Here is a 26045-nt window from a genome sequence, read left to right on the forward strand (position 1 = left end):
TTACACATTTTATTTCTAACAATATGATATTCAAGTACAAAAGCCACGATCAATAGAGCATGCCATATGTTCAGCCGGTCTTCATGAGGGTTTCAGGCCTCTGGTGACAGTTTCAGACGAAGGGTTTTGTCTTGATGGGATTCGGCTCCTGGTGGTCTGGGTAGAGGAGACACCCACATGCGATGCTGCTCACACATAAAGCTGCTTTTCAGCGGTTCCTCTTCATCACTGCATTATTAATAAACGCTGTAAATCCTGTCAGGCGAGCTGTCAACACAATAAACTGTTCAATGCCTTTAAAGCACATTCTGTATGAGACTCCAGATGGTTCAAGATGATAGAACAATATCTTTGTCATTTTTGTGTATCAGGTTGAATAAATGTTTGCTAAAAGTTGCTGTGTTATTTTAGAGGAAGGATCCATTTTCTTATGAAATTCAATGAAATGGGTTATCTGTTCAGTGAATGCCATGTTGTGCACAGTATAGAGAAAGAGTGAACATTTTTACATTGTAATTGAGTGAAACTGAGTACACTTTAACAAAAATGTTATCTCTCAAAAAAAAAAGTTTGCATCAATCTTTTATGAGTTATGACAACTTAATTTGAAATTGTTCAACCAACAATGTACATTAAGTTAGAGGAACTTAATTATTTGTAGTATATGCACTGCCATTCAAAAGTTTGGGATCTGTAAGATTTTTTAAATAAAGTTAAAATTAAAAATAAGTCTCTTCTCCTCACCAAGGCTGCATTTATTTATTTTATGTTATTTTATTCTATGTACAGCACTGTGGTCAACTCTTGTTGTATTATTATGTGCTCTATAAATAAATTGAACCTTGAACCTTGAACCTTATTTAAAAATATATTTAAAAAAACAGTAATATTGTGAAATATTTACAATTTAAAATAACTCTTTTCTGTTTGAAAATATTATATATATATATATTAATGTTGTCAAATCGATTAATCACATCTAACATAGTTTTGTTTATATGTACAAGTTTGCTTATATAATATATATATATATATATATATATATATATATATATATATATATATATATATATTATATATATATGAGTTATGACAACGTAAGTCCATTGAGTTAAAGAAAATTAATAATTTGTAGCGTATTATTATATATAGCGTAAGCGTATTGCATTCACTTGAGGAAAACAGAGCAAAAACTTTTTTTCCATGAAAAATTATCTTGTAATTATGAGAATTAACTCATTAATTCAGAAAAACAGAGTAGGCCTAGATTTTTTTTCCTCGAGTGAATGCAATACGCTTCTGTATTTACAAATGTTTAAGCTGATTGCTTAAATTAAGTTTTGACTTAAGTTGTGCTGGAACCCTTTAATCGTACATGTTATAATCAACAGCTAGTTTAGCACATGCTACATGTAACTTACTGTACTTGGCATGTAAATCTAATGAACAAATAAGATATTACGTGTCACTGACATTAGCACAATCATTGGTTATAGTCATTTTAGTGTATTATTTTATAGAATTTTTCATCTGTAAGTGAAACCATGCATTTATTTTAGTGGTTGTGAAAAAATGGCTGGATTCTATTTATTTTGATTCTAAAATATTGTTTCAACAGGAAGCACCTGCAGCAAACCTCCTTATGAATCATAATGTTCAGAAATCAAGCACTGCTTATGTGAATTCTCTGTAAACAGCCAAATGTGTATCTTCATCGCATCAAAACACCGGGAAGGAATGATTAGGAATCAACCGGTAAGCTAAACGCTGCATCATGGTGTGTGTAACTGATGTGTTTAGCAGTGATAAAGGTTGTTATCTTCTTCATCCAGCGCACAGATGACCCAGCGAAGGGCCAGACACCAGATGATTGTTTGTGGCATTGATGTAACGTCTAGAACGGCTTCAGTCTGTAATTATGTGAAGGAGACAGACACGCTGAAGAGGAATATTCCTGAGCAGAATATTCTGAGGTACAGTCGTCTCTACGCCTACCTGGCGAAACCCATGAAACACAAAAACATTTCAGAACTGAAGATCGTACAGTGAAACATGTCAGTTTTGGTTCGGTCCAGCTGGAGTTTGTGAGCTGTGTTTATGTGGTGAACTCCTGCATCACACACTCTAGTGTGTTAATACTCAGATGCATGACCAATACTTATTTATACTGTCATTTTACTGAGCTTATGTCTTGTCTTAACTTTCATTGCAGGTCTCGGGTTTCATATGGTGGGGGGTAGTAATAGAGATGCGTATATGTTCAGAATGGCACTTATATTTTTGCAAGCAAGTAGTGATCCAGTATTCATATTTTGTTTAAAATGTTTTAAAATTGTGGCTGTCATAAGTCAAGTCTTATTTCTATAGCGCTTTTTACAATACAGACTTCTTCAAAGCAGCTTTACAGTGATAAACTGGAAAATAATGATTCAGTGATGCAAAACGAATTCAATTCGGCTCTAACAAGATCATAGTGTTGTTATTCAGCGGAGGTCAGTTCAGTGTTGATTCAGTTCTGTTCAATAACTAAAGTTTCACTGATGAAATGAGTTTAATTCAGCTAAAGCAGAAGACAATTCACTTTGATTCAAATTCAGTTCAATAACAGTGTCCATGTTAGTCAATTATGAAACAAATTCGAATCAGCTACGTATAAAGCATAATAGGTCAAGAAAGAGATATTAAAAAATTATATTCTATTCATACAAAATAGTATTTAAATACTACAAAATAGTATTTATTTCAGAGATGATGGACGCAACATGCATGTAATAAAGTAACGATGTCAACAATGGACAAAGCTAGATTTAGTAGCCTTCATATTTGCATATTGTTTATTGTCAAAGTCTCTTTCAAAGTCTGTTTTTGCATGGGCAGGTTCTGTCGGCTTGAATATCAAAAACTTTCCGAACTCACAATAAAATAACATATTTCAAATTGACAACAGAATCGGACCTGAATGTGGCTCTTTTATTTAAGGCGGGACTTCCCAGTCATAAGTAATATGAGTGCACCGTCTTTGAACATCTATAGTCTTTAGTATTGTTTAACATATGATTTTGAGAAAATAGCAGCCGGATACAGCATATACTGTGCACTATTCAGGTCACTAGTCTTCCATTTCGAACACAACCAATATCAAGCCCACTTCTTCCTAACTCATTAGTTGATAAAACTGCCTAAAGACATTTTACGACTGGATAAAAATGTGGAATATTTATTCTAAGTATTTATCTCTGAAATCATCTTTGACGTTTGCTGAATTAAACATGCATCATGATGGTCATGTGACAACAGAGCAGCATGGGTTTATTGTACTGTTATTTAGAAAAAAATAGTATTAAGTAATTCCTTCATAACATGGCATTATTATTATTGTATTATTTTTACTTTAAAGGGTTAGTTCACCCCAAAATGTTGACAGTAATTACTCTCCCTCATGTTGTTCAACCTCGTAAGACTTTCGTTCATCTTCGGGACACAAATTAAAATATTTTTGATTAAATCTGAGAGCTGCATCACTCCTCCATAGGCTTCTGTGTAATTTCATCTGCCGGCCCAGAAAGTTATTAAAGACATCGTTAAAATAGTCCGAGTGACTACAGCGGCTCAACCTTAAGTTTATCAAGCGACGAGAATAATTTTTGTGTGCAAAAACCCCCCAAAATAATGACTTTATTCCACTATTGATTTTCTTCTGTGTGAGCCTCGAGTGAGTTCACGAGAGCCGCGACACACACACACACACACACACACACACACACACACACACACACACACACACACACACACACACACACACACACACACAGTGGGCCTCTGAGTGAGTTCACGAGAGCCCATAGACAGTATAAGAAGTGGACAGAGCGATCTCATTGGAACTCAGTTGAGACAGTTGAAGCCCATTTTTAGCGATTTTTGAGCACTTCCGTTCCTGACGCGCAGACTCAAACCGACTCAAACTAAGCTTGATGACGTGAGCAACCTGTCTGACAGACGTTACTCTTCTAGTAGCTGTGCGTGAAAATTGCCAACGTTAATCTTGCAGAGACGGGGAACTTGAGCAAAGAGTTATTTGGCGTGAGTGAGCAGGAGTAAGTATTCCGTTGCTTTTATGGACTCATTATCTATGGGCTTCTCCCTTGACGGGACGTCCCCCCGATTGCCTGCGAGCTTCTCCTGCTGTCTGTACGGTCATTTCTGTACAGCGCGACAGAGAGTCGAGTGGTTATGACGCAATCGTTAGCCTATTTTTACAAAATCTGTTTCGACGGGGCCATAATGCAACATAGAAGGTAATGGAGCCCTTTATACATTGTCGTGTTTCTTTAGAAATAAATAATGGACAAATGGAGTCTTTAAACGCCTCAGATGTAAAGTTATTCGCTGTCAAAGTGACGCCAAAATGAATGGGAGTCAATGGAAATGCTAACGCAAGTGAAGTTCTGCTACAAGATGGCGGCACCCGGCCGGCTTCAACTTCCGGTCGATGGATTACCCCCTTGCGAGAGCCGTGACACACACACACACACACACACACAGTGGGCCTCACGAGAGCCGCGACGCATGTGCGAGAACTAAGAAGATGACGCAGACGGGTCTCGATGTAGTGTTTAAAAATGGTTCTAAAGTGTGCATTTCCTGGATGTCCGAATCGTCAGAAACCAACGAGAAAACGTAAAAGTGCCTCACCAATGCCACAAAATGAATGGCTTACCTTTCACACTTTCCCATCAAACGATCATGAGCGTCATCTTCTCGGTTCTCGCGCATGCGTCGTGGCTCACGTGAACTCGCGTCAAAGGCTCACACAGAAGAAAATGAATAGTTGAATAAAGTCATTACTTTTGTTTGTTTTTGTGCACAAAAAGTATTCTCGTCGCTTGATAAACTTAAGGTTGAGCCACTGTAGTCACTCGGACTATTTAACGATGTCTTTCATAACTTTCTGGGCCGGCAGATGAAAAACATAGAAGCCAATGTGATCCAGCTCTCAATATATATACACAATATATATAAAAACACATACATATATATATATATGCAGAGGCGGACAGAGAACAGAGCTTTGTTACTTGAGTAAAAGTACAGATACCCCTTTGCTAAATTTTACTCAAGTACAAGTAAAAGTACTACATTCAGATGTCTACTTAAGTAAAAGTACTAAAGTACTTGTTTTTAAAAGTACTTGAGTATCAAGAGTACAAGAGTAGATTTTCTAAATATTGCATTACTAATCTACTGCCACAGTGCTTACATTTATGCACAGAAACGTCCTACATGGAGTTATGAAAAATGTTAATGTTAATACCTTGGAGAATGTAAAAGGAATTGAAAGTAAAATCAAGTCATTTTCATCTTTTTACCATGTTGCTTTATTTAATTTAATTAAATTTTTTGGGGGTCCCATCTTTGGGGGTCCCAACCTGAACGAAATTCAGGTTAAAGAAAGGTTTTGTGTTTTCTGTTTGATGTCTCTGTGAAAGTTTTAAAGCATTTTTTATGCCGCTTTCAGAGCGCTCACGTCCGTAACGGAGAACACGTCCATAACATTGTTTTTTCCTCATAAATGCAAACCCGAAAAATAAAATAAAACAAAATTAATATTTTATGTACTGTGGAGACTGAGCGCCAACCCTTCTTCATTCGCTGGGTAGAAGCCTACTTTGGTTTGCGCAGTGTAATTCACATTATCAGTAAAAATATATTTTGCCTCCTAAAGTTTTTTTTTTTAAAGAAATCAGAAATCCCTCGTGGCTACGCCACTGCCACATTTGAACCTGACTGTGTTAAACACACCACATACTCAAGAACATCAAACCAAATGCTTGGCTTACATTAATGTGTAGGCTAATATAAAATCTGACCATGGAGTTGACTTTGGCGGAAAGCTGAAAGTGATTGCTGATAGGCTGTCCCAATCAGTGGCGCCTGCACAATCCAATCACGTTTGAGAGGGAAACAACAAATTGAGGGTTTCCGAGATTTTTCTTTTTTTTTAAACTTTTTTTTTTTTACTCGGGTACTCACGGTTATGGATAGAAATGTATTGGAGTAAAGAGTACAATATTTGCCTCTCAAATGTACTTGAGTAAAGTCATGAGTACTCCCCAAAAATGATACTCGAGTAAAGTACAGATCCCTCAAAATTGTACTTAAGTACTGTACTCGAGTATATGTACTCCGTTACTGTCCGGCTCTGTATATATGTGTATTTATGTATGTGCTTCAGAAAGGTGAAAAGGCGGATATTATGAGCAACAGTAACTCTACTTGACCTCTGGGAGATGTGGGTGACAGTCATGATTTGAAGGGGAAGGTAAACAATGAAAGATGAGCTTTCTGTGGCTTAATTCACTCAAATTCCCCATTACACAGAATATATTTCCATATCAAGTGAAACATGAGGTTTGAACAACATCATGACGGTGATCCTTACATCAGTCTGAGGAATATTCTGCGTGTCCTGTGTGTGTGAAACTGAAGATCAGGAGGGAAACCTCAGAGCACAACGTGTGTTTGTGATGAATGAAGGGGTGAACACAATGTCATGTTATTCAAACGGCCGTATTTCATATCCTGACTAGACCACACACACTATTGTGTTTCCAGTCACAATGCTAGCACTGTAACCTCACACCGTGCTAGAAACTGTTTCTTCAACATTAGCATTTTGCATGTCATGTATTTACCATATATGTGTTTAACAATTGCAGCTTTTTTTTTGTCTTTTGTTTATAGATTGTGAGACATTTGCTGTATATCCTAAAGCTTTATAATAAGCACGCAAAGGCTATTCCAAAAGGTAAGCAGCAACTTTTGCTATATTGATATTTCTTTATTTATTTGTATACATATATAAACATTTTATGAACATATATATTATATATTTATTTAAATATTGTCAGTTTACAAAACCAATTTCATTCCCATGTGTATTTAAATGAAATATATTTAAATACAAATTAACTATGTTTTTTGGTAAATATAATTATTATCCCCTCAGGTCAAGAGTCTGGGTGTCATCCTCGACAGTACATTATCTTTTCAATCTCACATTAATAGCATCACACGGTCAGCTTATTTCCATCTCCGTAATATCAACCGTCTCCGCCCCTCCCTTACCATTGACTCTGCTTGCATCCTTGTTCACAGCCTGGTTACTTCGCGTATTGACTACTGTAATTCTCTTCTTTTTGGTCTCCCTCATAAAACCCTAGATAAGCTCCAGTTGGTCCAGAATTCGGCAGCACGTGTTATAATCAAACCTCCCTTTTCTCACCATATTACTCCTATTCTTCAACAATTACATTGGCTACCGGTTCAACGTAGAATTGAGTTCAAAATTCTCGTGCTTACTTACAAGGCCATCCATAATCTTGCTCCTCCTTACATCTCTGACCTCCTCCATGTTGTTACCCTGTCCCGTACTCTCCGATCCTCTTCTTCCACTCATCTCTCTGCCCCAGTACTATGGGGAGCAGAGCCTTCTGCTGCTCTGCACCCAAACTGTGGAACTCTCTTCCATCTCACATTAGGAACACAAACTCACTCACAGAATTCAAATCCATTCTCAAGACTTACCTGTTCAAAATATCTTATTTACTGTGAAACATCCATTGTCCTGTTTACTTGTATCTTGGCTATGTTTTATTTTATTCTCTTGATTAATTCTACATATTCTGCTGTTTTTACTTTGTACAGCGACCTTGAGTGTCCAGAAAGGCGCTTTTAAATAAAATGCATTATTATTATTATTATTATTAATATGATTATTAAAGAATAACAGTAATAATAATCATCATCTTTTTTTTGTAAATAAATACTTCCAAAGCTGGACATTTCATTCCAATATACACTCACCGGCCACTTTATTAGGTACCCCATGCTAGTAACGGGTTGGACCCCCTTTTGCCTTCAGAACTGCCTCAATTCTTCGTGGCATAGATTCAACAAGGTGCTGGAAGCATTCCTCAGGGAGTTTGGTCCATATTGACATGATGGCATCACACAGTTGCCGCAGATTTGTCGGCTGCACATCCATGATGCGAATCTCCCGTTCCACCACATCCCAAAGATGCTCTATTGGGTTGAGATCTGGTGACTGTGGAGGCCATTTTAGTACAGTGAACTCATTGTCATGTTCAAGAAACCAATTTGAAATGATTAGAGCTTTGTGACATGGTGGAAGTAGCCATCAGAGGATGGGTACATGGTGGCCATAAAGGGATGGACATGGTCAGAAACAATGCTCAGGTAGGCCGTGGCATTTAAACGATGCCCAATTGGCACTAAGGGGCCTAAAGTGTGCCAGGAAAACATCCCCCACACCGTTACACCACCACCACCAGCCTGCACAGTGGTAACAAGGCATGATGGTTCCATGTTCTCATTCTGTTTACGCCAAATTCTGACTCTAACATCTGAATGTCTCAACAGAAATCGAGACTCATCAGACCAGGCAACATTTTTCCAGTCTTCAACTGTCCAATTTTGGTGAGCTCTTGCAAATTGTAGCCTCTTTTTCCTATTTGTAGTGGAGATGAGTGGTACCCGGTGGAGTCTTCTGCTGTTGTAGCCCATCCGCCTCAAGGTTGTGCGTGTTGTGGCTTCACAAATGCTTTGCTGCATACCTCGGTTGTAACGAGTGGTTATTTCAGTCACTGTTGCCCTTCTATCAGCATCAACAAGGCATTTCCGCCCACAGAACTGCCGCTCACTGGATGTTTTTTCTTTTTCGGACCATTCTCTGTAAACCCTAGAGATGGTTGTGCGTGAAAATCCCAGTAGATTAGCAGTTTCTGAAATACTCAGACCAGCCCTTCTGGCACCAACAATCATGCCACGTTCAAAGTCACTCAAATCACCTTTCTTCCCCATACTGATGCTCGGTTTGAACTGCAGGAGATTGTCTTGACCATGTCTACATGCCTAAATGCACTGAGTTGCCGCCATGTGATTGGCTGCTTAGAAATTAAGTGTTAACGAGCAGTTGGACAGGTGTACCTAATAAAGTGGCCGGTGAGTGTATATTGTACTCTTTTTTTTTTGTAAATAAATATATTATTATTGTTGTTATTAATAATAATCATCATCAACTTTTTGGGAAATAAACATTTCCAAAGCTTGACATTTCATTTTTATTTTATTATTTATTTTATTTTTGTAAAATTATTATTATGATTACTATTATTGTGATTCTTATGATGATAATAATAATCATATTTTAACAAAGCTTGACATTTTATTTCCTTTTTTTTTCTTTTTTTTCTCTATGTTCACGGCTCACTCGCTCATATTTGTTTTTTTGTGTTTTGTTTTGTCTCTGGTCACAGCTCACTGCTCCATTTTTGTTTTGTTTAGTTTTGTTTTGTTTTATTTTGTTGTTTTGTATTGCTGTTCGTTTTGTCTCTGTTCACAGCTCACAGCTCCATTTTTGTTTTGTTTAGTTGTTTTGTTTTGTCTGTTCACGGCTCACTAGCCTATTTTTGTTTTGTCTTTTGTTGGTTTTTGTTTTGTTTTGTCTCTGTTCACAGCTCACAGCTCCATTTTTGTTTTGTTTAGTTGTTTTGTTTTTTTCTGTTCACAGCTCACAGCTCCATTTTTGTTTTGTTTAGTTGTTTTGTTTTGTCTGTTCACGGCTCACTGGCCTATTTTTGTTTTGTCTTTTGTTGGTTTTTTAGTTTTGTTTTGTCTATGTTCACAGCTCACTAGCTCATATTTGTTTTTTTGTGTTTTGTTTTGTCTCTGTTCACAGCTCACTGCTCCATTTTTGTTTTGTTTAGTTGTTTTGTTTTGTCTATGTTCACGGCTCACTAGCCTATTTTTGTTTTGTTTTGTTGGTTTTTGTTTTGTTTTGTCTATGTTCATGGCTCACTAGCTCATATTTGTTTTGTCTTTTGTTGGTTTTTGTTTTGTTTTGTCTATGTTCACGGCTCACTAGCCTATTTTTGTTTTGTTTAGTTGGTTTTTGTTTTGTTTTGTCTATGTTCATGGCTCACTAGCTCATATTTGTTTTGTCTTTTGTTGGTTTTTGTTTTGTTTTGTCTATGTTCATGGCTCACTAGCTCATATTTGTTTTGTCTTTTGTTGGTTTTTGTTTTGTTTTGTTTATGTTCATGGCTCACTAGCCTATTTTTGTTTTGTCTTTTGTTGGTTTTTGTTTTGTTTTGTCTATGTTCATGGCTCACTAGCCTATTTTTGTTTTGTCTTTTGTTGGTTTTTGTTTTGTTTTGTCTATGTTCATGGCTCACTAGCTCATATTTGTTTTGTCTTTTGTTGGTTTTTGTTTTGTTTTGTCTATGTTCATGGCTCACTAGCCTATTTTTGTTTTGTCTTTTGTTGGTTTTTGTTTTGTTTTGTCTATGTTCATGACTCACTAGCCTATTTTTGTTTTGTCTTTTGTTGGTTTTTGTTTTGTTTTGTCTATGTTCACGGCTCACTAGCTCATATTTGTTTTTTGTGTTTTGTTTTGTCTCCGTTCACAGCTCACTGCTCCATTTTTGTTTTGTTTAGTTGTTTTGTTTTGTCTATGTTCACGGCTCACTAGCCTATTTTTGTTTTGTTTTGTTGGTTTTTGTTTTGTTTTGTCTATGTTCATGGCTCACTAGCTCATATTTGTTTTGTCTTTTGTTGGTTTTTGTTTTGTTTTGTCTATGTTCATGGCTCACTAGCTCATATTTGTTTTGTCTTTTGTTGGTTTTTGTTTTGTTTTGTCTATGTTCATGGCTCACTAGCCTATTTTTGTTTTGTCTTTTGTTGGTTTTTGTTTTGTTTTGTCTATGTTCATGGCTCACTAGCCTATTTTTTTTTTTTTTTTTTTTTTTGTCTATGTTCATGGCTCACTAGCCTATTTTTGTTTTGTCTTTTGTTGGTTTTTGTTTTGTTTTGTCTATGTTCATGGCTCACTATCTCATATTTGTTTTGTCTTTTGTTGGTTTTTGTTTTGTTTTGTCTATGTTCATGGCTCACTAGCCTATTTTTGTTTTGTCTTTTGTTGGTTTTTGTTTTGTTTTGTCTATGTTCATGGCTCACTAGCCTATTTTTGTTTTGTCTTTTGTTGGTTTTTGTTTTGTTTTGTCTATGTTCACGGCTCACTAGCTCATATTTGTTTTTTTGTGTTTTGTTTTGTCTCTGTTCACAGCTCACTGCTCCATTTTTGTTTTGTTTAGTTGTTTTGTTTTGTCTATGGTCACGGCTCACTAGCCCATTTTTGTTTTGTTTTGTTGGTTTTTGTTTTGTTTTGTCTCTGTTCACAGCTCACAGCTCCATTTTTGTTTTGTTTAGTTGTTTTGTTTTGTCTATGTTCACGGCTCACTAGCCTATTTTTGTTTTGTTTTGTTGGTTTTTGTTTTGTTTTGTCTATGTTCATGGCTCACTAGCTCATATTTGTTTTGTCTTTTGTTGGTTTTTGTTTTGTTTTGTCTATGTTCATGGCTCACTAGCTCATATTTGTTTTGTCTTTTGTTGGTTTTTGTTTTGTTTTGTCTATGTTCATGGCTCACTAGCCTATTTTTGTTTTGTCTTTTGTTGGTTTTTGTTTTGTTTTGTCTATGTTCATGGCTCACTAGCTCATATTTGTTTTGTCTTTGGTTGGTTTTTGTTTTGTTTTGTCTATGTTCATGGCTCACTAGCCTATTTTTGTTTTGTCTTTTGTTGTTTTTTTTGTTTTGTTTTGTCTATGTTCATGGCTCACTAGCCTATTTTTGTTTTGTCTTTTGTTGGTTTTTGTTTTGTTTTGTCTATGTTCATGGCTCACTAGCTCATATTTGTTTTGTCTTTTGTTGGTTTTTGTTTTGTTTTGTCTATGTTCATGGCTCACTAGCCTATTTTTGTTTTGTCTTTTGTTGGTTTTTGTTTTGTTTTGTCTATGTTCATGGCTCACTAGCCTAGTTTTGTTTTGTCTTTTGTTGGTTTTTGTTTTGTTTTGTCTATGTTCACGGCTCACTAGCTCATATTTGTTTTTTTGTGTTTTGTTTTGTCTCTGTTCACAGCTCACTGCTCCATTTTTGTTTTGTTTAGTTGTTTTGTTTTGTCTATGGTCACGGCTCACTAGCCCATTTTTGTTTTGTTTTGTTGGTTTTTGTTTTGTTTTGTCTCTGTTCACAGCTCACAGCTCCATTTTTGTTTTGTTTAGTTGTTTTGTTTTGTCTGTTCACGGCTCACTGGCCCATTTTTGTTTTGTCTTTTGTTGGTTTTTTAGTTTTGTTTTGTCTATGGTCACAGCTCACTAGCTCATATTTGTTTTTTTGTGTTTTGTTTTGTCTCTGTTCACAGCTCACTGCTCCATTTTTGTTTTGTTTAGTTGTTTTGTTTTGTCTATGTTCACGGCTCACTAGCCTATTTTTGTTTTGTTTTGTTGGTTTTTGTTTTGTTTTGTCTATGTTCATGGCTCACTAGCTCATATTTGTTTTGTCTTTTGTTGGTTTTTGTTTTGTTTTGTCTATGTTCACGGCTCACTAGCCTATTTTTGTTTTGTTTTGTTGGTTTTTGTTTTGTTTTGTCTATGTTCATGGCTCACTAGCTCATATTTGTTTTGTCTTTTGTTGGTTTTTGTTTTGTTTTGTCTATGTTCATGGCTCACTAGCCCATTTTTGTTTTGTCTTTTGTTGGTTTTTGTTTTGTTTTGTCTATGTTCATGGCTCACTAGCTCATATTTGTTTTGTCTTTTGTTGGTTTTTGTTTTGTCTATGTTCATGGCTCACTAGCCTATTTTTGTTTTGTCTTTTGTAGGTTTTTGTTTTGTTTTGTCTATGTTCATGGCTCACTAGCCTATTTTTGTTTTGTCTTTTGTTGGTTTTTGTTTTGTTTTGTCTATGTTCACGGCTCACTAGCTCATATTTGTTTTTTGTGTTTTGTTTTGTCTCTGTTCACAGCTCACTAGCTCATATTTGTTTTTTGTGTTTTGTTTTGTCTCTGTTCACAGCTCACTGCTCCATTTTTGTTTTGTTTAGTTGTTTTGTTTTGTCTGTTCACGGCTCACTGGCCTATTTTTGTTTTGTCTTTTGTTGGTTTTTTAGTTTTGTTTTGTCTATGTTCACAGCTCACTATCTCATATTTGTTTTTTTGTGTTTTGTTTTGTCTCTGTTCACAGCTCACTGCTCCATTTTTGTTTTGTTTAGTTGTTTTGTTTTGTCTGTTCACGGCTCACTGGCCTATTTTTGTTTTGTCTTTTGTTGGTTTTTTAGTTTTGTTTTGTCTATGTTCACGGCTCACTATCTCATATTTGTTTTTTTGTGTTTTGTTTTGTCTCTGTTCACAGCTCACTGCTCCATTTTTGTTTTGTTTAGTTGTTTTGTTTTGTCTATGTTCACGGCTCACTAGCCTATTTTTGTTTTGTTTTGTTGGTTTTTGTTTTGTTTTGTCTATGTTCATGGCTCACTAGCTCATATTTGTTTTGTCTTTTGTTGGTTTTTGTTTTGTTTTGTCTATGTTCACGGCTCACTAGCCTATTTTTGTTTTGTTTTGTTGGTTTTTGTTTTGTTTTGTCTATGTTCATGGCTCACTAGCTCATATTTGTTTTGTCTTTTGTTGGTTTTTGTTTTGTTTTGTCTATGTTCATGGCTCACTAGCCCATTTTTGTTTTGTCTTTTGTTGGTTTTTGTTTTGTTTTGTCTATGTTCATGGCTCACTAGCTCATATTTGTTTTGTCTTTTGTTGGTTTTTGTTTTGTCTATGTTCATGGCTCACTAGCCTATTTTTGTTTTGTCTTTTGTAGGTTTTTGTTTTGTTTTGTCTATGTTCATGGCTCACTAGCCTATTTTTGTTTTGTCTTTTGTTGGTTTTTGTTTTGTTTTGTCTATGTTCACGGCTCACTAGCTCATATTTGTTTTTTGTGTTTTGTTTTGTCTCTGTTCACAGCTCACTAGCTCATATTTGTTTTTTGTGTTTTGTTTTGTCTCTGTTCACAGCTCACTGCTCCATTTTTGTTTTGTTTAGTTGTTTTGTTTTGTCTGTTCACGGCTCACTGGCCTATTTTTGTTTTGTCTTTTGTTGGTTTTTTAGTTTTGTTTTGTCTATGTTCACAGCTCACTATCTCATATTTGTTTTTTTGTGTTTTGTTTTGTCTCTGTTCACAGCTCACTGCTCCATTTTTGTTTTGTTTAGTTGTTTTGTTTTGTCTGTTCACGGCTCACTGGCCTATTTTTGTTTTGTCTTTTGTTGGTTTTTTAGTTTTGTTTTGTCTATGTTCACGGCTCACTATCTCATATTTGTTTTTTTGTGTTTTGTTTTGTCTCTGTTCACAGCTCACTGCTCCATTTTTGTTTTGTTTAGTTGTTTTGTTTTGTCTATGTTCACGGCTCACTAGCCTATTTTTGTTTTGTTTTGTTGGTTTTTGTTTTGTTTTGTCTATGTTCATGGCTCACTAGCTCATATTTGTTTTGTCTTTTGTTGGTTTTTGTTTTGTTTTGTCTATGTTCACGGCTCACTAGCCTATTTTTGTTTTGTTTTGTTGGTTTTTGTTTTGTTTTGTCTATGTTCATGGCTCACTAGCTCATATTTGTTTTGTCTTTTGTTGGTTTTTGTTTTGTTTTGTCTATGTTCATTGCTCACTAGCCCATTTTTGTTTTGTCTTTTGTTGGTTTTTGTTTTGTTTTCTCTATGTTCATGGCTCACTAGCTCATATTTGTTTTGTCTTTTGTTGGTTTTTGTTTTGTTTTGTCTATGTTCATGGCTCACTAGCCTATTTTTGTTTTGTCTTTTGTTGGTTTTTGTTTTGTTTTGTCTATGTTCATGGCTCACTAGCCTATTTTTGTTTTGTCTTTTGTTGGTTTTTGTTTTGTTTTGTCTGTTCACGGCTCACTAGCTCATATTTGTTTTTTGTGTTTTGTCTCTGTTCACAGCTCACTGCTCCATTTTTGTTTTGTTTAGTTGTTTTGTTTTGTCTATGGTCACGGCTCACTAGCCCATTTTTGTTTTGTTTTGTTGGTTTTTGTTTTGTTTTGTCTCTGTTCACAGCTCACAGCTCCATTTTTGTTTTGTTTAGTTGTTTTGTTTTGTCTGTTCACGGCTCACTGGCCTATTTTTGTTTTGTCTTTTGTTGGTTTTTTAGTTTTGTTTTGTCTATGTTCACAGCTCACTAGCACATATTTGTTTTTTTGTGTTTTGTTTTGTCTCTGTTCACAGCTCACTGCTCCATTTTTGTTTTGTTTAGTTGTTTTGTTTTGTTTTGTCTATGTTCACGGCTCACTAGCCCATTTTTATTTTGTTTAGTTGTGTTTTGTTTTATTTAGTTGTTTTGTATGGTTGTGTGTTTGGTCTCTGTTCACAGCTCACAGTCAGTTGAGCAGAGGGAGTGCCAGCCCAGCGTTCAGTCAGGATGCTGTTATCAGTGCCGGCCTGATGGATCAGTGGATTGTGTTTCGTCTTCGCCGGCGACTGCAGGAATGTGTCTGATGAAGAGCAGAAATGATGCTGCAGTGTTGCTGTCTGAGGAGTGGGGAAATGATTTCTGATCATAAATCATAAATCACAAAAAAAAAACATTCAGAGATCAATCAGACTTGTTTGTGAAATCTTCAATGAAAAAAAAAAAAAATACAGATCTCTTCAATATTTTCTCTATATAGTTTTATAAGTAAAGTTCACTTTATGCCCATTGAGCTGCAATCAAAAATACATATGTTGATATAAATAAACTTCTTCATAATAAAATTATAATGATCTGAGCTGATTTTATTTCTCTGTAATGGACTTTTGTGTATTTTAGGTTGGGGATTAGGAGTTGATTATTAAATTAAACATCAAATTGCAAATCCTAAATTGGAGGAAACGCAATGACTCATTAATCAGTTGTTAAGTCACATTATTGTTTAGTCTTTCTTTCTCTTGTTTATATTTTCCTTTTCTTTTTCATATTTATCTTACTTGTGCTATATGGTGAAAGTTTGTATTTATGAATATCATGATATACATACAAATGATCACATAATCACACATTTAAGTACCTTAGTATGTACATGGTAATTTAAATACTACCATTGTATTTTCATGGTACAGCTACAAAAATCATGGTACTTTTTTGTATTTTGTGTCTGTTAAATATATAAAAACTCCATTGTCAGAATGTTGTTTAAATCTTAAATGGACATCACAACTAAACAATTTCAAAGCAACCAATTTAAAAAAAAAAATGTGTTGTTGCTTTAACCTTGTTTTTAATGAAAATAAATAAAAAATACAGTTGAAATATTTAAGAATTCAATCAAATCTATGAAAAAATGTAGAGCTTTGTCCCAGTATCTCAATCTGACCCCTTATAAACATCAAAGGCATTGTAACGAATTTGCATATCAATGACATCACCCCCACAATCCATCAGTCCTGTCGTTATCTCCTCCAATCAGCTCACAGGTGTTAATCTGCACTGGCCATCTGAAGCTGATCAGCTGTTTAAAGTCTCAGTCCGGCCGTGAGGTCTGTTTGCCTGTCCTGCTCATGTTAATGATGGTGTGTGTGGATCTCAATGTCCTGGTTTTAATGTTAAGTCTCTGTTCTCCTGCTTTTATAAACACAGAAAATGTTAACGTTCAAGAAAAGCTGTTTTTAAGTTCCATGGGTCTCTCAAGTCGACCGAAACCGTCCCATCAGGCTCCGGTTCCCTCTCAGCTGTGGAAGATCTTCAAGAAGGGCTCCTGGACGTCCCACACTGACCCGTGCCTGGTGTCCGAGTACGGCGTCCGAGGAAACATCGTGAGGTTCATCCAGGACCAAGGTGAGGCCTTGAGGATTTGGGTCAACCTTATGCTAAATCATATGTCTTAGGTTTTTGGGGGGAAGTTTTTTTTTTTCAAGGAGGTAGTTTTCAGAATTAAACCAAAGTGAATTGATTCCGAATTGTCCCCTTAAGTTATGCCATCCGTTTTATTGGGAATCATTGCAATCAGTTTAGTTCTTTCCATGTTAGTTTTCTGTAAAATCTTTTACTTTTATGACATGATTCTCCAGGAAGTGACATCATTATGGGTGATTGGACATCATTAAGCATTGTGTAAATCAAGTTACTGTAATCAAAGACCGTTACACCCTTTTATAGAAATAACAACACAGGCATTGGTCAGTTTTGAGATTTTAGGCTAATTCGTCTCTTCATGCATTTCAGAAAAAAAAAAAATCCTAAATATACTTTTAACGGTTTATTTTTCTGCACTTTATCGGTTTGCATCTGTAGATTTCAATTACTATACATATCTTTAAAGGCTGAGTTTTTTCTCCTGTATACACAAAACTTTAGTTTTATTCCTATTCTGAATGTTTTTACAGAGCAACATTTTTATTTATACAACATTTTATTTCTAAAAAAGCAGTGAAAATGTTTTCCCCCTGCTGTTGACAGTATTTTCAGATTTACAGAACAATAAAAAGAGATCAAAAATCCCCTCTGTAAAAACATTTGTCTCTAATATCACAATAAAAAAGCAGTTTTGAACCTGGTGTCATCCACTGTTCAGATTTCTGTAATGGACATGTATGCAAATTAGTGGGTGTTTAATTAGATAATGCCTCAGTTGCATATCTAAACATTTCAGAAAACCTTTTTTTTCACATTTCTTAATGTAACCAATAAACTGGGAAAGTATGCTCAGAAAAAAAAGGTTCAAGTCACCTTTATTTATATAGCGCTTTTTACAATACAGATTGCATCAAAGCGCTTCACAGTGATAACATGAAAACAATATAGCAAAGTTTGTTTCTAAAAGAAAATTGTGTCAACGTCCACCTTAAGTAATATTCAATAATATTACTTAGATCAATAATATTATTGAATATTAAATGTCCCCAACTAAGCAAGCCAAAAGCCAAGGCAACAGTGGCAAGGAACCAGTGGTTCAACGGAATTCTAAATAGAACTCTAGGATTCTCAACTCTATTTTAAAGAACACTTTATAGCAAAAGGTTCTAAGGGGACATGTCTTCATTTATTGCATAATGCTTTCATGTTTAACAGGTTATTTCAAATTTTCCTAGTGATAAAGAAAGTTTATGAGCTGTTTAATAAAAAAATTTAAAAAGTTTTTTAAAAAAGGTAAGGTTTTATATATGGAACACCTGACTGAACCCTTTAGGGCTCCATATAGAACCTTTTCCTATAAGTGTGGTGATATCGATTTTTTTTATTTATTTTTTACCCTGTTCATCTGGGGTGTCTTGTCTTAAATTGTAACTTGTTACTGAATTCAAAAGGTTCCTTCAGAACAGGAATGACCCTATATGACCACTATAACACGATGTTTGTTTTAACAGGTAGTGCGATCTCTGCTCCGGCCGTCCACTGCTTTAACTGTGAGCGAAAGCATCTGTTTTTCAACATGTCGGTGCTGGAGGATGTTGAGCAACTCTCCTTCGCGCAGCTGGAAATGAAGTTCAAACAGGACCTGGCTCACCTGGGACAGCGTGTTTTCAGCGTGGACCTGTACAGGGTTTTAAGGACCACGCTGAAGGGAGTGAGTCCCGAGTCCAGTCGTAGATTGCTCCAGTCTCAGTCTCTCGGGCCTGGCGCGCACGGGTCAGTGCTGGTCAATCTGACGGACCTGGCTGAATCCTGGAGGAAACCAGGGAAGAACTACGGGATGCAACTGGAGATGCAGCTCACGCACCTGAGCAACATGCTTCAGGAGCACGCGTACGTGAAGAGCGAGCGGTTCCCAGAGCTGCGCACGTCTCTGGTGGTGGTGTCGCTGAACCCGCTTCAGTGCAGGGCCAGAAGAAAGAGAAGCGCGGCGTATTACTTACCCGTGACCCCCAGTAACGTGTGCAAACCCAGGAGGCTTTACATTGACTTTAAAGACGTGGGCTGGCAGGACTGGATCATTGCTCCTCAGGGATATTTAGCCAATTACTGCCATGGCGAGTGTCCTTTCCCTCTGAGTGAGAGTTTGAACGGGACCAACCACGCCATCCTGCAGACGCTGGTTCACTCGTTCGACCCTAAAGGAACGCCTCAGCCCTGCTGCGTTCCCATCAAACTCTCCCCCATCTCCATGCTCTACTACGACAACAACGATAACGTGGTTCTTCGACATTATGAAGACATGGTGGTGGATGAGTGCGGATGCAGATGAACTCATTTTAAACATCGGTTAATGGTGTTTTAGAGTTGTTTAACAATGATAATGTGGAGGTTTTTAGACATGGAGGACGTTATGGGAGAATGTGGATGCATGCAGACGGAGCTGATGTGTTCAAAATAAACTTCATTTTACAATAAATTGTTTTTTTCCATCAAACATGGTTTAAGTGGTTTTTAATATAATAGATTAGAGGCATGTTAATGTTTAATGATGTATTAGACCTGGATTGGAATCTGTTTGAAATATCCATATTACAAGGACAAATTAAATTCCTAGTGTTAAATTATAATTTTTTGGTGGACTTTGCAATCTAGACTGAAATATTTTTGTATCTGTTGTGTAAATAGGTCAACGAAACCACGACCGATAAATCTGTAGCATATGTATAGTACTGGTCAAACATTTGAAAACATGAACATTTTTAATGTTTTGAAAAAAGTATCTTATGCTCATCAAGCCTACATTTATTTGATAAAAAACAGGGGGGAAAAACAGTAATATTGTGTATTTTATTACAATGTAATATTATGGTTTTCTATTTTATTATACTTTAAAATATAATTTATTTCTATGATGCAAAGCAGAATTTTCAGCGTTATTACTCCAGTCTTCAGAATTCATTCTAATGTGCTAATTTGATATTCAGTTATTATAAATGTTGGAAACCATTGTGCTGCTTATTTTTTTCTGGAACCTGTGATACTTTTTAGGATTCACTGATGAATAAAAAGTTGAAAAGAACAGTATTTATTAAAAATAGAAATCTTTTCTGACTTACTGACCCTAAACTTTTGAACGGTAATGTATAATGTTAAAAAAATATTTCTATTTTAAATAAATGCTGTTTAAAAAAAAAAAAAAAAACTTTTTATCAATAGCATAAATTTGATTAACTTCTCACATATTTATTTTGGGGCAAGTTGTCATGTTTCCCAAGATGCAATTACAAAACTGTGATTACATTTGTTACCTTATTATTTCAGTCTTGGATTGGGAATATAATGGACTAAAGTGTGACAACTAGCCCCGGTCTCTCCTACTTGACATCAAACGTCGTTACTTCTGTTCTCCACAAGTTGGCGCACTGGCTCTGAATATGAGCGCTAGATAGTGAGTGTCTTTTTTATTTTTTCATTATTAAAGTTTTTTTGTTTGTTTTTTTGGATCTAAATATATCGTTAGTGGTAATAGGTGATAGAGTGAGGACTAATTAAAATGTCCAAGAGAGATTTAATGCCTTATGTTGCATTCAATTTAATAAGCAGTAATGGAGAAAATCTGGAACTTCCCATATTTTCCCCCCAGTTACTTAATTAGATGATGTCTGAGCTCTCCAAACGAGCATTTGACCACACGGACCCCTTGATGTCCAAAGGCGATGAATTCTGTCATGACTTCAGAGAGTTAAACATAAAGACACATGAGGAGAGAGAGAGAGAGAGAGAGAGAGAGAGAGAGAGAGAGAGAGAGAGAGAGAGAGAGAGAGAGAGAGAGAGAGAGAGAGAGAGAGAGAGAGAGAGAGAGAGAGAGAGAGAGAGAGAGAGAGAGAGAGAGAGAGAGAGAGAGACGCTGTTGAACACTTGCGCACTGCGCGTAAAGTACACACGTACCCAAACCCTCGCCGCGACGCGTTGCGCTCTTCGCAAAGGAAGAAACTTTTGTTTCGTCAATGAAGTGGACTTTTATATCTGCTACAGCACCTACAGCTTGTCTTAATACAGCAGTTACGGTAGAATATGTGTAAAAAGAGGCGGGCGCTCTCCTGGAAATCTCCCACTGTTTTCTCCAGATAAACAGCTTTTCCTTGGTGATCTCGAAGATGGAACACAGTGAAACGGGGAATTATAAAAGAGGAGCAGCTTTATATGAAGACCTGCATTGTTCATCCCATATGCCATGAACAGAAGATCAGCTGCGCGTTTGGAGTTTTAACTGTATCTGGACTGTATCTTCAGGTCCTGCACTTGTACACCTACGGAGAAGGGTGCGAATACACCGCTGAGCTCGATTTAGCCTCCGTTCTATTATTTGGAACGTTGCTGATGTGCAAAACCATCTTATTTAGAAGAGTTCGAATGTTCAAATTTTACACTTTGTGTTATTTTAAGAAGAGCGCAAATCTAGTATTATGACAGACTTGGACTCATGGACCTTCTATCCAGATGGATCTAGCGCAGGTTTGCGTTCCTCCTTAAAGCGGCGCTTAAGGTGGCTTTGATGCACGAAGGATCCTCCAAACTCTTACAATGGCTCACTTAAACACGGAATATGTTCCCATCTCCTGGCCCGAGCCCATCTGATCTCGTTCGTCACTGATCTGTCAGCTTTAGAGTGATCATGGTCTCGTCCGTTGGCGCTCTGATGGTTCTGATGGTCACTCAGGTGTTCTTTGGAGGCTCCAGTGGACTCGTACCTCAGATCGGCCGGTCCTCTCTGTCTCAGGATGTCTTACATGCGTTTGAACTTCGACTTCTGAGCATGTTTGGACTCAAACACAGACCGAGTCCCAGCAGGTCTGCGGTGGTGCCGCAATACATGATGGACTTGTACTCGATGCACTCGGTGAACGCGGAGCAGAGCAACAGACCCAAGAGTTCACTGGGGAAAGCCTCGGAAAAATCTGCCAGCCGCGCAAACACTATCAGGAGCTTCCATCATGATGGTAAGCAAGTGTTTACTTCACGAATTCTTCCTCTCCACCTTCCCTAAATTCCTTCTTTCCTTTCTTATCTGCTTTATCCTTCATTCCTGACAGGAGTTGACTTTATCTACTGGCCATTTAATGAGGAATTGGCAGTTTATTTGTATAAAGTCCTATGTTGAGAACACATTTTCTGTACTCCCAAATTTTTCTTAAATCATATATATATATGCATGTATATGTATGTATGTATGTATATATGTGTGTGTGTAGGGGTGAATTAAGGTCTAAAGGGACATTTTTCTCAAGTCATTTTAATTTCCCAATCAGGCTGAATTCACCCTATATATATAGGGGGTACATGTCCTCATCTACCTACCTAAACTGTATACATTGTATGGAGTAAATACAATAGTTTTGTATATTTTTATTTATTTGTTTGCATTGTAGAGTTGCATGTGCTTTTTTAACATATTATGTTGAATGCATACTAATCCTATGGATTGTCTTAGATGACATTCAAATAAACTAGAAATGCCACCTCTGAAGTAATCATGTCGGGATAAGTTATCATTTTTATGTGTTTTAAACCAGTGTGTCCAGTTAGAGGTCAGTAAAAGTCACATCCTGTCAATGAGTGTAAACAATAAGTTTGTCACAGGAACTGGCTTTGATTCAAACAGCCATAAACTTTGCATATATTTATTCCAAAATTGTTTTTTTTCCTTCCAGAATCCACGGAGGATCTGTCCAGTTCGAGCGGAAAGACGACTCAGCGGTTCCTCTTCAACCTGACCTCCATCCCGGGCGAGGAGTTCGTGACGTCAGCGGAGCTACGGATTTTCCGAGAGCAGATCGTGAGTTCTCCGAGCAACGGGTTCCACCGCATTAACATTCACGAGATCATCAGACCGTCCGGTTCCCTTCAGGAACCCATCACGAGACTCCTGGACACCAGGCTGGTTCAGCACAGCTTGAGCAAGTGGGAGAGTTTCGACGTGAGCCCCGCCGTCTCGAGGTGGACCGCAGACGGACGGCCCAACCATGGCTTCGTGGTGGAAATAGTTCACCCGGACCAGGACTCCAAAAGACACGTCCGGGTCAGTAGGTCCCTGCACGACAGGGAGGACACGTGGTCCCAGATGAGGCCTCTGTTGGTGACCTACAGCCACGACGGCAAGGGGAACGTGCTTCACTCTCGCGAGAAGCGGCAAGCGAGGCCCAAAAACCAGCGGAAGAAGCACAAACCCAACTGCAAGAGACATTCCCTGTATGTGGACTTCAGCGACGTGGGGTGGAACGACTGGATAGTCGCCCCGCCGGGATACCATGCCTTTTACTGCCAGGGCGAGTGTCCGTTCCCGCTGGCGGACCACCTAAACTCCACCAACCACGCTATTGTACAGACACTGGTGAACTCGGTGAACAGCAACATCCCCCGGGCCTGCTGCGTTCCCACGGACCTGAGTCCCGTTTCTCTGCTCTATCTGGACGAGTACGAGCGGGTGATCTTAAAAAACTACCAGGACATGGTCGTGGAGGGCTGCGGATGCCGCTGACGCCGTCTCCACACACTTTATTTTTCCCAATACTAAACTTTATTTATAATAAAGTAAAACACATATTTTGGAGAAGTATATAAAGATATATTTATGTTCACTATTGGGAAAATAAATATTTTAATCAGAGTTAAACTAAGGTATTTTCTGATGTACGTTTCGCACATGAAGTATTCGTATTCTGTATTTATTTCTACGGCACTCCATTTTAGAGAATAGTTTTGGTAGCGCTTTACAATAAGGTCTAACATGATGCATTAACAAAGAGCAATACACTATTTAATAATCGTTAACATTAGCAGCTGTTTATGGTTAGTTCAGGTCCATTAAGTAATAGAAACAGATACAACTATTGATTTTAACAATGCATTAGTAAATGACGAGATTAACATTAAGATTAATAATGGTTGGTTTCCTTATTGTAAAGTGTTACCATGTTTTTAATGCATAATCAAAGAAAACAAATAGCTGTATGTCATTAATAGTTACTATGTTTCTTTCAAGCAATGCAAAATGCAAGAGCTACTCGCCTATAGGTGGAAATGCATTAAATGCAGTAAAAGCACTTAGAGGGTTACCATTGGGGAACGGCATTGGCCCAACTAGACCGACTTCCATTAAAACAATGAGCATGCAGCACTGGGATGCCAGTGTTTTAGAGATGGGTCTTTGTTACGCAGCAGTAAATGTGAATGCACTTATTTCAAACCAATGTGACAGGTAGTTGACACTGAATGCTCAGGAAATTAGCCGGTGTGAGGTCTTGAAATTGAGCTATTGCCTGGAGACAATGACTATTGTGTTTCTTCTCACAGGTCCTTATGCTTTGGTAGCGTAAAGGTGTCTTCCTCCAGCTTTATACTGAAGTCAGCTTATTGAGTCTGGCTAATTAAGAGCCATTCACTACATGGTGCTCTAAAGTCGAGAGCTAGGAAGTGTTTAATTAGAGGGACGTTGTTTAAAACGATGTGAGGATTGCCATGTAATTAAGTTGCCCAAAATAAAGAGTGCAGAATGCAAAATGAATGCGTTGACAGAAACAACTACAACATGATGTTCTGTTAGGCTAAGCTTAAAACTCTTTCATTTGAAGTCAAAGAACAAAATCGAATTTGCTCCATAAACATGCTTTTATCTAGCTGTAGGTTGTGTATGCTTGAGTTTCTGATATTTTACAGCCGAAATCAGATGAAAATATGACTGCAGTCTAATCTAGAGTTTTATATGCACCAAAATTGAAGGAGTACATGCTCTTTAGCAACATCTACTTATCCTGTGTGAATCATTCTCCACTTTGGCCCTAGAAAATATAGCCTTTTATTGGGTTGTCTTGAGGTTAAACACACGTCAAAGGAATCACAACTTGACTTTCTTATGGATCATAAAGCAGGACAGTGGGAAGTACAGCTTTCCTCACGCAGGCAGGTTTCTCTGAAATGTAACGCGTTATGCACCGCTGGTAAAAATGCCTTGATGTCCAACTATTTGAAAATGGACAGTTTGAGTTCATTAAGGGGTCGGTAACAGTATGGTGCTGCTGTGCTATAGGGCATGTGGACGCTTCAAATGAACATGTATGGTTTACAGATGTTGGGAGAGACACACCCTATCAAGATACTTCAGTTAGCAGATAAAACCAATCGAATGCTCATGGCAACACGCAGATGTTATGATGCCCTGCATTCCTGTGGCATTCCAGAGATAAGGTGGCCAACACGATCGTCTTTATGATTCATAATTGGTGTTGAGATTGCTTTAATGACCGAGATAAGAGCACAGAACCGGTGCAGAGAATCGTCCTCTCTGATGGCAGGAACGATAATAATCACCTGCTTCACATGTGATTCACAGCCAAACACGTGGAAATATGGCTTTGACGTGTGCCAGGCCACATTGACCTCCATCTGATTGGAGAATGAATATGGTTTCTGAAGCAGCTTTCATAATGGAGAATTTAATAACAATAACTTTTGGTTAATAATCATGTCTGGTTTTCTAAAACATGTTCTTACTGCTTGCCATGAAAAAAACACTTTACTTGAAGCATTTATATATAATGCATTATACTAGTATTTTAATGCATTGTAATGCACCTTATCGAAAGATCTCATGAATAATTGTAACCACAGTTATAATACATTATACATATTTCAAGCAACCAGTGTAAGTAATCTGCAAATATAATGCATTTTATATAATGCGTTACAATGTAAATCATGAATACCTTTATAATGCATTATGGCTTCAAGTAAAGTGTTAAAAAAAATCTACCATTTAGTTTATCTGCATGTATTTTGCAAATTATGTAATGCAGTGAATCTCACTTGGTTTTGCTTCAGGATCTAGATTATTTCTTTCAATTATTTTTGTAATTTTGACGCTTTCATGCTTCCAGCAGCCAGTAACGTACCTCATAAAAAGCATTGTGTTCAGTACAAACCATGTTTAACTTAATATTTAATGTTGCCTTGATCAGACTTTCTTTTTGTGTAGTTGTGCTCATGGTTTTTGAGGATGAGGGCATGTCGCACAACCTGTCAACATCGCATCTGTCTAATTTGACTGTGTTTGATTGGACACACGACCTTTGACATAAACAACAAAAGATATGGGAGGTGTTTTCTCCTCCCTCTTAAACACTGATAAGCCTGTTTGTTTTGCTATAGTTACACTATGCATGTCAGTGACCCGGTCCGAATAGACCCACGGATGCAATATGAATTCAAGCATGTATCACAATGCCGTCAAATTCAGTCAGTCACGTGACCCGACTCT

The 26045-nt window shown here is 37.1% G+C and overlaps 2 protein-coding genes across 3 annotated transcripts; both read left to right on the plus strand.

Annotated features, from left to right (window-relative positions):
• The first annotated feature begins 1824 nt into the window (after positions 1-1824).
• Positions 1825-19097, plus strand: gdf3 (growth differentiation factor 3). 2 transcript variants are annotated; one of them, XM_056240556.1, is made up of 4 exons: positions 1825-1973; positions 2213-2236; positions 16517-16714; positions 18244-19097. In XM_056240556.1, exons 2-4 carry the CDS (start codon positions 2227-2229, stop codon positions 19059-19061), a joined length of 1026 nt encoding a protein of 341 aa, XP_056096531.1. In that variant the 5' UTR covers positions 1825-1973; positions 2213-2226; the 3' UTR covers positions 19062-19097. The 2 variants fall into 2 exon arrangements, with proteins under 2 accessions (XP_056096531.1, XP_056096530.1); XM_056240555.1 differs by lacking the exons at positions 1825-1973; positions 2213-2236 and having other exon boundaries at positions 16228-16714.
• Positions 19098-20639: 1542 nt separating this feature from the next.
• On the plus strand, positions 20640-23399 carry bmp2a (bone morphogenetic protein 2a). Its single transcript, XM_056240554.1, has 2 exons — positions 20640-21732; positions 22444-23399. The coding sequence occupies exons 1-2, from the start codon at positions 21408-21410 to the stop codon at positions 23268-23270; spliced, it is 1152 nt and encodes a 383-aa protein (XP_056096529.1). The 5' UTR covers positions 20640-21407; the 3' UTR covers positions 23271-23399.
• Positions 23400-26045: the final 2646 nt, after the last annotated feature.

The sequence above is a fragment of the Rhinichthys klamathensis genome, unplaced genomic scaffold (genome assembly GCF_029890125.1).
Source record: "Rhinichthys klamathensis goyatoka isolate OS25496 unplaced genomic scaffold, OSU_Roscu_1.1 h1tg000603l_1, whole genome shotgun sequence".
In the NCBI taxonomy this organism is placed as follows: domain Eukaryota; kingdom Metazoa; phylum Chordata; class Actinopteri; order Cypriniformes; family Leuciscidae; genus Rhinichthys; species Rhinichthys klamathensis.